Genomic DNA, 10,230 nt, shown 5'->3' with positions numbered 1-10,230 from the left:
GAGCTCGAGTGTGCCTTTCTCCCTGAAAGGCTGATTGCCCCATCACATGTAAAATATCTAACACTAGAAATGCATTCAAAACCTCAGGATGGGGGAAAGATGGAGTGGTAATAACACCCTAGCAGCTGCCAGGGTTGTATGTCCTTCCCTAGCAGCCACACTTTCAATACAGCTCTCTCATTTTATCCTTGTGTTTCTCTTTTACCTTCTGCCACCAACAAGAGAATGGAGAGGACATGATCCCAGCTCCACCGTCAAATATCATGTGTGTTGATGCAGCAACAATAACGTTGTCCACCCACACACTCTGACTCCCCACCACATCTCTTCCCCTCTATTGCAAACCACAGCCACCTCACCCGGCTCCAGCAGCTTCAGAGGGCTCACGTGCCGCAGCACACTCTGACGAGTCCCACGCTTCAGAGAGGAGGAATTCTCCACAGTGAAAGTCCAGAGGGGCAGCAGAGTGTGGGGGCGTCATCCAGCTTCCAGGGGAACGGAAGATGTTGCTCCTTATCAATCTGATGGAGCAGACCTAATGAGTGGAGATGAAAGAAAAGATTCTGGTTTAAAGGAATGAGATTCACATACTCAAATGTGAATGAATTAATGTTTAATTCCAAGATAAGGGGTGAGAGTGCCTCAGGATGATGTCTGCTCTGTGTGTAGAAGAAATGACATAAACATGTCAGATGATAAGGCTCTATTATTTTTATTATTATTATTATATATATATATATATATATATTCATAATTCATTAGGGGGGCAAGATGAATATATGTGTGATTTTTCTGTTAAAACTCTCACAGTAAAGAGGAGCACTCCTCCCAGTTTAACTCTCTTCTTTAAGCACTGTTCTTTGTCTTTTGCTGCTTTTTATATGAGACGAGGGAGAGAACGAGCAGCCCACACACTGTGCAGTGTGTGCGGAGGGGTGATGCCTCGAGAGCGCATCACAGGACGACAAAACCCCACTGCAAGACGCAGTGCCAGAACAGAGCAGCCTGGGCATGAGAGCTGGTTCCCTGGCACTTCATGATACTTCTCATCATGCCGGAATCCTCCTAATTATCTTTGCGGACCAGATGACAATGTAGCGGAGAAGAGGGTAAAAGGGGGCATCTCCACCGGTGGAGAGATCTGGGGATGCACGGACACGGTTATGGGTGATTAATGCTATTTTGCAGCCGCAAAACAAGACAGGATATGCGTACAAAAAGTGGGGAGAAGTGAGTTTCGGGGAACACAGGATGGACACTGCGGAGGTAATTCTCTCTGTGTTGGTGGTTGTGATTATTATAGTGTCGTTGCTGTCCAACGTCCTGGTGCTGATCTGCTTTCTGTACAACCCGGAGATCCGCAAGCAGGTCCCCGGTCTGTTCAACCTCAACCTTACCTTCTGCAACTTGTTGCTGACCGTGTCCAACATGCCGCTGACTTTGGTGGGACTTGTCAGTAAGGCTCAGCCTGGGGGAGACGGCTTCTGTCAGATCGTTGGCTTCTTGGAGACCTTCCTGTCCACCAACTCCATGCTGAGCATGGCCGCTCTGAGCATCGACAGGTGGATCGCGGTGGTGTTCCCCCTGAGGTACCACTCCAAAATGCGCCACAAAGACGCGGCGTTCGTGCTCGGGTACACGTGGGCGCACTCCATGTCCTTCTCCACGGTGGCCACCTGCCTCTCCTGGGTGGGATACCACCGGCTTTACGCATCTTGCACCCTGTCCAACTCGAGGGCGAGCAGTAGGACGCAGTTTGTTATCTTCACCGTCTTTTTCCACTCCTTCACCTTTCTGCTGTCTTTTATAGTGTTGTGTGTCACATACCTCAAAGTCCTTAAAGTGGCAAGGTTTCACTGTAAGAGGATCGACGTTATTACGATGCAAACTTTGGTGCTGCTGGTGGACATACACCCCAGGTGAGCTCTTATGAGTTAATATGTAGGGTTTCATCTGTAAAGTGAAACGTGTCGGTTATGATGCAAAATGTTCAAATAGAAAGCACTCTGTGAAGTTGTTGCCTTAAATCTTTTACATATTGATTGTGAAGCTTGCAATGGCACTGTTGTGTTTCTGTGATCAGAACAACACTGCACTGCCATAATGCTCTGCCAGCTTTCCTGTGACACTTGTCCTCAGTATTCAGAAGGGATGCAAAACCTCATTCTGTTGAAATGTCATGCAGAGTGCTGCTTTTCTCTGCCTCCTGACAGTACAGCTGAAACTGACATATAGCCTGCAGATCAATCAGGATGAGCCTGGCACAGCCTATACTGTAGATGTCCATAGTGGTATTCTAAATATTCACAGATGACCTCCATTCCATGTAATATTATTAGAGGCAGTATGTCAGTGCAGCCATGGTGCATTCAGTTTCACACCGAAAGTGATTAAACTGCAATTCTGGACAGGCTCCTCACCTTCTATTACAACCAATTAGCTCAGCTTCTGCAGGCTCCTCCTATATTTAGTCCCTTCACAGTACAACTGCACACTCCCTAACTGTGTGTCCCACTAATTATAAAGCATTTGACACTTTGTCTTCACTGCTTCCAGTGTTCGTCAGCGGTGCCTGGAGGAGCAGAAGAGGCGACGCCAGCGAGCCACGAGGAAGATCAGCACCTTCATCGGCACCTTCATGCTCTGCTTTGCTCCCTATGTGATCACAAGGTGAGCGCAGGAGGGCCGGGGGGACCCACACTAGCACACACACACTCTGCAGTGTGTGTGTACTTCTTGGTTACCTCCCTGCTTTGCTGTCACACCCAAACACCCACAGCCCTCCCCACTTCCTCCTCCCTGCTTCCTCTTTACACCGGCCAGAGTTGGAAGATGAGATTGGCTGACCTTGTGATAAGTAATATGCCTCTGCTCTTCTGTTGCTGCTGCATTAGCACTTTCCTCCTCAAGTTCGCTGGGTGCATCTCAGTTTGTTAGGTAGCATCCATTTACATCAATCACAGGACAAAGAGCTGATGCCAAATGAGCTTTGTACTGAGAGAGAAACATATGTTGACATGTGAGAAGTTTATAGTTTGAACCAAATAGCTGGCAGTATAAAAGAACATAATATGAACCAAAAACACAACACAAATAAGAGTCAAAATAAATGTTAACCTCCTGACTTTTCATCTTCTCTGAAAAATCTATTTTAATATTTTCAAAGAAATTCCATTCAGCTCCATGATAGTGGAATGGGAGCAGTAATCACAGGCCTATCTGAAAACCTTGACACATCAAATCCAATCCATCTGCATGGCTGAGCACCACTGAGTGAGTAAGTTAAATATAGCTACACCTTTGAACTCTATCTACCAACTTAAAAGTGGCAAATTAAAGACCACATGAAAACGCAAATAGAAATAAAATGTGTTGTTAGTAGTGTCCTGTGATACAGCACCACTAATGACACAGCATTAAAAGACAATATTAGAAAAAAGAAAACTATTTTCAAAGCTTTCTGATCATCAGACCATTAACATTTTTCCATTCAAATCTAAAATTGGGCTTCTTGAATCACAAAATGCACTGGAGGCTTTGACAATGAGCTTTCCATCCACTTGGACAACAGTCGCAGACAATTTGTCGTGTTATCAGTAAACTGTCAGTAATGAAAGACGGTAGCCACGCTGCACATCCTGCAAATGGCAGTTTACTAATTAAAATCTGAATATATTACGCTAAAAGCTCCTGCGCTGCCTCTCCGACGCTCGTTTGTTGTCATGTGTGCAGTGAGAGCCCCGCTGTGCTCCGTGGCAGCTGACTTAACCTCCCAGTCCCTCCGTTTCGACAGAGTGTGTGGGCAAATGTCAGTGATGGCTATCCGGCCGGTGTCAGGCCAGCGTTAATGTGCTGACAGAGCTCAGTTATAGACAGAGTAATCATATAGAGTGCCAGAAAAGAGGATCAGCGGTTTTTTATGCACATTTTATGACAGCACAGACAGTAAAATATTTTTACACTTGACAGAAATCAGTGTGAAGTACATTAAGATCCTTCAAACAGAGGTTGTAAAGCTGTATCTACAGTATTTTAAAGGTTCCATGTAATGATTTGTTAATTTACCTGGATTGTTATCACTAAGTTTTTATGCACTTTTTGAAGTAGCGCATCAGAAAAATACGGTGGCACATCTTAACCATTAAATTAGCCTGCTAGGGACATACAGCATCTAATCAAGCCAATTTGGCCTGAGAGCTGGCTAACATGCCTTTTAGCTACCGACTAAACGTAGCTACTAAATGGATATAACAGTTGGTTTGCTTCAGCAGCAAGTGGTACAAAGTTGCATTACACATTATGTGGATTTTAGACAACAACTGAGGATTTAATGGTACCAAGCAAATGTGTTATAGCTATCTAAGAGCATAGACTGTATATAAAGGTGAATAACATGACTTCACTGCCACTCATTGTATATTGCCTACTGAGTTTTTTTTAATCTATACTGCCACCAGCCACCAGGGGGCATTTGAGATTTTTGGCCTCCTTTTTGGGGTGCTGTCTTCCATCTTTATATACAGTCTACAGCTAAAAGTGATGCAGACCCACACGCTGGTTTGTGCTAACACTGCTGGACAATAGTCAACAGATGCTAAACACATTACACCCTGACCCTAACGACCACAGGCGTTCATAATAAGAGTTTTCTCCTCTGTTTAGCTGCTACTAGAAATCTGCTGTCCTATTACTCACTGAAATGTTTACCTTGTTTACCTTTTCTTTTTATGGAGTTCCTGTGGAGTGTCTGAGGATTGAAATACAAAGTAACGTCACACTGTGAATACCCACACAGGAGAGCATGTTCATTGTAGGGAAATGCCAACAAGATGCTTCCATACAGACGTATGCATACTAACATAAGTAAACAAACACTGTGTGGAAATGTATTTCTGTTTCGGCTTAACAAGCTGAGGGCAGGCATGTCTTTCCAGCATGTTAACTCGCCTGTTCCACACCCCACCCCCCTCACCACCCTCTATTTTTGCTCGCCCGCAGGATCGTGGAGTTATTTCCAGCGGTGCCTATCAACTCTCACTGGGGAATTGTCTCCAAATGCTTAGCTTACAGCAAGGCAGCTTGCGACCCCTTTGTGTACTCCCTGCTCCGACACCAGTACAAGAAGACATGCGCTGACATCATCAACAGGCTGCTGAAGCGCAGCTCTTTGAATGCATCAGGGCGTGGGGTTGAGAACCAGGGCAACAGCATACCCACAGCGGAGTGACAGAGAGCCTGCGCAGATGGGAAACGGTCCGAGGTCTGACCTGGCAACTGTCAGGGAAATATGAACCTGATTTATTGTTGATGAGGAAGAGGACAAAAACCTGGTAGTTCCTGTCCACGTCTGCTTGAATTTGGTCTGACATGCCAAAAAAAAAGAGTCACTGCAGTGAAGGGCAAATCTCTGCACAGGAGAACCACTGAGCTGCCCAGAACAGCAGATCAGTGCAGTGAACTTGACTGTGAGGACAATAAATAACAGCAGGTTTAAAATCCACCTGGAGAGACAGATGTGCTCACCCAGGAAGAACAGCCAGTTCATAGCCTCATTATTTAAAACTATGGTAGCTTTCAGTCCCAAAGTCAGTTTTTTGTTTTTTTTTCTTTCTTCATTTCCAAGAGTTAAACTCTGCTCTAATGAGAGCATTATTTGTTTGTTTTGACATAACTGTAGTATTTAACTTATCTTTATGAAAATGATGGGAATGGCCGTGTGATTGTTGTAGTATGTGTTTGCAGGTGACTAGTTGATGTAGCACTAATCTTGCCAAACCAAAACAAGTCTCCTGAATGTTATTACAGATGAACACAGTACAGCAGTCACAGTTGGGCTCAGGTTCTATAAGCTTGACTGAATACTCTGAATTAAGCAAATTCTATTGTTTTTAAGCGCATCTTCTTGCAGTACTACAAACACACTGACATCATTTGTGCTTTCGACACCTACTTTGAAGGACTTACTGACTCGGCCTAGCAGAATTTTAATGGTAAAAAAATGAGCCTTCAAACCGGCCTTTGCTGTCATGACCGACGTGTTCCCCTCAGGTTGTTTAGTCAAGTGGAGCGTGATCAACTGTACTTGCCTGAGTCTGCACTCACAGACACCAGTGACCCGTAGAGAAGGCTTGATGCTTTCTCACACATTTAGGCTAGATGGAACCAAAAAGGAAAACGTACAGTATATGATGCATCTTTCCTCTAGCAAAAGGATCAGATGGTGTAACAGCAGTAACAGCAGTCAGGCAGGGATGCAAGCAGGGAATAAAATAGAGCCGCTCTGGAAGCAGAAATCATTTTTGTGTGTATCAGTGGGTGAGTATTTTTAAAATAAGGCACTTTGGCAAAGCTCTACAAGATATTTCCCAGTATTTCTTCACTGTAAAGCCTCTTTTACACCCACTTTTACCTGTGGCGGTGGCAAAAGGTGCAGTCTGCATTTAATCCCAGGCCCATGTGATTCTGCATTAGCCGTTGATCTGAAGGAGCCACCTTAGATGCTTCTTTGTGACTAGCCCAGTTTTATACTCACCATATAAAAATTGCAAAATACTGTCCTAATTAACTAGATTGCCTCAGGAAAAATAATAATATTTATATATCCATTACATAAAACTACAACATGTTTGACATGAGAAGCTGGAGCAGATTAAAAGTTGAGCAAATTTGTGCTTAATATGAAGTATAAAATACTTGCTCTATTGATTTCCGAACAAAACTCAATATGTATGTCTGAGTATGTAAGTAGGTAACTAAACAAAGCATTGTGTTTTCAGTAATACGGTTATATTTTGTCTGTCATGATCACATATTTTTTAGGGTTGATGCTACACAGTTTGATCACAAAATGCACATGGCTGTGCCAGGCTCATGGTAACCATGACAACTGCTAGACTGGTTTAAAAGCCCAGTAGGGTGATCTTCGACAGTGGGTGTGGACATGGCTTAAAATCCAACTGACGTTTACAGTGTTTGTAATAAAGATACCAACACCGACACCTTAAATGAACAGATATAATGAACATATTGCATTTAGCCCCATTTCTCCCGTAGCCTGCAGCACGTCTTGAAAACACATCTAAGCCCAAGGGCTCTCTTGGTTGACAATATGAGGTACCTATTAAGTACTTTGCTTCTTTCTGTTATCAATAGACAGGCAGCTTTATGTCATTAGGTTTGGACTGTGCTCCATTTGTTATAGAGTTGATACACTGTAGATGCTTTTAGCACCTTAGTTCAGTAAATGGAGAGTAATATCATATAGCTGAAGTTTTTTTATGGATGTCTGATTTTGAGTTTACTCTGATGTATTTAGTGCTTTTATACTGCTCATGCACAAACAGTGAGATTGTGCCAAAATGATTGGTGATTCCCAGTGAGCCAAATATTAGTAGCTGCAGTTCATTTTCTAAAATCCATGAAGGAGATGAAATATTTATGTCATTACAAATTGATGCTTTTATTTCGTGTCCATGGAGGTTTATTACACAGAGGTGAAATGGTTGTCTTGGACATATGATGCATCTCATGGTACTGTATGACACTCCAAGACAGCTGATGCCTTAAATTCTGTAACATTCACAGTGGCATATGGATATCATAAATAGAATCAATCATTGCCTTATCCACTTCTGTTTATTAACATTACCCAGAATCTGCCTCTGTACATTCATTCTGATTTTAATGACAAGTTGATGCACATGATGTTTTTTTCTTTCTTGTGATGAAAAAAAAAAACACGAAACGATAAATGTTGACAGATTTAGATAAATGACAACGTGAAAAGTATTTTTGGGGTCTTTTGATATATGTATATGTGATTTATGATGACACTGTATCTGTTTTGACAGAGTTTGCTGCTTCAAATGCAAATTACGTTTTAACTGTTGCAGACAGGTAAAAGTGAGCTGAGTGTAATATACCTCATTTTGTTTGTCGGTGACAGACTTGACTGCCTGAAGTTGTTTTTGCTATGTACCTCCTAATTTATTTATTAATCCTTGTCTCAATGCTGCTGCTGCTTCTCCTGCTGCTAAAGATAGCTAAGATGACAGACAATGATGACGATGATGATGATAAACATTATAATGACGATGATGATGATGAAGATTATAATGATGATGGTGATGATGATGATGATGGTGATGAAGATAATAATGATGATGATGGTGGTGTTGATGATGACTCTGTTTCCATCTGTTGATAACAATATTTGGTTTTGTCGGTGATTGTAATTGTTGTTGAAAATGAGGAAGATGTTTTAGATTTTGACAATGTTGATTAAAGTAAACAGTAGACTTTACTAAAGACGTTGGTACTGTTGTAAAAACAACAACAAAGTCTTCAGAGGAAGGATTACAGTCCCTAAAAAAAATGCAATCAACATCGAGGACACGCTCAGTGAGGTCCCAAAAGTGGATCCACCATTCCAAGATGTTAAATTATTATTTATATCTAGGGTGAATGCAATAGCATCAGTCTGTTATCAATCAGTCTGTCCACAAACAATGCTAATTCCTTACCTAATCATGAGATCCTATGAGCATAAAGTCAATTTTTCTAAAATGGAATGTGTACGTGTTTCAACCATCCGCATCTCTACATGTTTGTGGAGGCAGGGACTTGTCCTAATGGTTGCCGACAGCTAACATTATATGCATTTTTTTCTGATTGGCAGGTAAAGAAGTAAAACCCTCCTGTGAGATAAAAAATATAAAAGCACCAGGCCAGAAATAAAGTTTTGACAGGGGCTGACTTTTATGTATCTGCTGCAGTTTGCACCTGCAATCAGTCGGAGTTAGATGGGAAGCGATTTTTCTGTTCACACCACAACGCAGGTGGTAATGAAACAACATCAACAGCTGACTGAGACAGCATCGGCTGCAAAAGGCAGAGCCTCTGTGCACTGATTACTGCTCTGGTAGCCAATGATTACGTGCAGGTGGGTGGCACTGATCATATAAAACATAGCAATCAACCAATTCTGTCAACTGCCCCCCAAGAGCGAGGAATAAACCACAGCTCAGAGTGAAAAGTGGACACCTTGGTCTGTAAAAACATAGTCTGTGTCTCCTGGGAGCACAAATCAAAAGAGCCTTAAAAGTTAGATTATCGAGCAGCTCATATCTAAAATCTGTAATTCTACACTTCACCCATGTGATTTGATACCCTGTGGAGTGGAGTTCATTGCTTCAAGTGTGTGAATGCACAACAACACATCTGTCCAGTGGTGTAAAACAAAGCAGGATAATATCTTTTTTGACAGGTCTTTGAAGCGCCGCAAAAAAAAAAAAAGACTGACAGAAAAGTGGCCTTTTAAAACACACAAACCAGTCTACCCAATACAGAAAATTTGTTTAATACCTCAACTCTATATGAGACTAACATCTAAAATTATGGGAGAATTCAGCATGACTGGAATGGATGTGGAAAAAGTGGCCATTTAAGGAACTGCAGTTCTTGATACATCTGGATCCTGTAGAGCAGGCCAGTGTGTGTGTGTGTTTGTCCTTGCCTATATGCTTGTAACATCTGCAGTGGGGCTGCCACAGTTTAAAAGGCTCACTGGGCAGTAACTTCTCCTCTTCCCTTCCTGGCAGCCTCCCACACAGATCTGTCTTCACCACAGTCTCACACACACCACTGGTTCGTGTCCTCCTTACGTGCTGCATGCTCTGGGTTTTGTAAATGTTTATTAAATTACCCTTACCGTGTGTGGCCTCACTTTTTGTCATCTCCATCCAGGCTTTTCCAAGTAATAGAATATCCATTGGATGGACTGGCTTGAAATCTTAGACATTTTTTATTTCATACAGAACACTTTAGCAAATCTAGATATAATATTTGTTTGAAAACCTGTACAGTTGTCTTAGTGACATCTCCACATTTTGAGCATGCAATGTGTCTTTTTTCAAAAGGGAAGTATGGCCAGCTGTTTGAAAATAAGAACAATGCTGCATGACTGCATGAGGTTAAAATTTACAACTGAATCAAAGTTATGTTTTGCTTATTTAGACACATTTAAACAGAAACAATTGATTCAGAAACTCTTTCCCGATTTTTTCGTCATCTTTGATGTCCATTAAAACCGCAGAGAGTCTAATCTGTCTCTGAGGCTCAGGAGCAGCGGAGGGGGGGAAGGTTAAGAGCGGGTTTACCGACACTGCATGGCGACTCGCTCCTGCGATATCCAGGCCCAATGCTCTGGAACTTCAAAAGGCTGGACCAACT

At 42.3% G+C, this 10,230-nt stretch overlaps 1 protein-coding gene across 1 annotated transcript; it reads left to right on the top strand.

Annotated features, from left to right (window-relative positions):
* Window positions 1–1,251: 1,251 nt before the first annotated feature.
* On the top strand, window positions 1,252–5,227 carry LOC114452424 (G-protein coupled receptor 26-like). Its single transcript, XM_028431737.1, has 3 exons — window positions 1,252–1,919; window positions 2,557–2,670; window positions 4,999–5,227. Exons 1-3 carry the CDS (start codon window positions 1,252–1,254, stop codon window positions 5,225–5,227), a joined length of 1,011 nt encoding a protein of 336 aa, XP_028287538.1.
* Window positions 5,228–10,230: the final 5,003 nt, after the last annotated feature.

This window comes from Parambassis ranga, chromosome 19, assembly GCF_900634625.1.
Source record: "Parambassis ranga chromosome 19, fParRan2.1, whole genome shotgun sequence".
Taxonomy (NCBI): domain Eukaryota; kingdom Metazoa; phylum Chordata; class Actinopteri; family Ambassidae; genus Parambassis; species Parambassis ranga.
The sequence above is the reverse complement of the archived record's forward strand: the minus strand, read 5'-3'. Positions and strand labels throughout refer to the sequence as shown.

What these genes read in the sequence shown, in the direction of transcription:
- LOC114452424 (XM_028431737.1), top strand. Translation starts at nt 1,252, where the DNA reads ATGGACACTGCGGAGGTAATTCTCTCTGTGTTGGTGGTTGTGATTATT. An exon ending in CTGGTGGACATACACCCCAG is followed by an intron (nt 1,920 to 2,556) that starts GTGAGCTCTTAT and finishes CACTGCTTCCAG; the next exon opens with TGTTCGTCAGCGGTGCCTGG. An exon ending in GCTCCCTATGTGATCACAAG is followed by an intron (nt 2,671 to 4,998) that starts GTGAGCGCAGGA and finishes GCTCGCCCGCAG; the next exon opens with GATCGTGGAGTTATTTCCAG.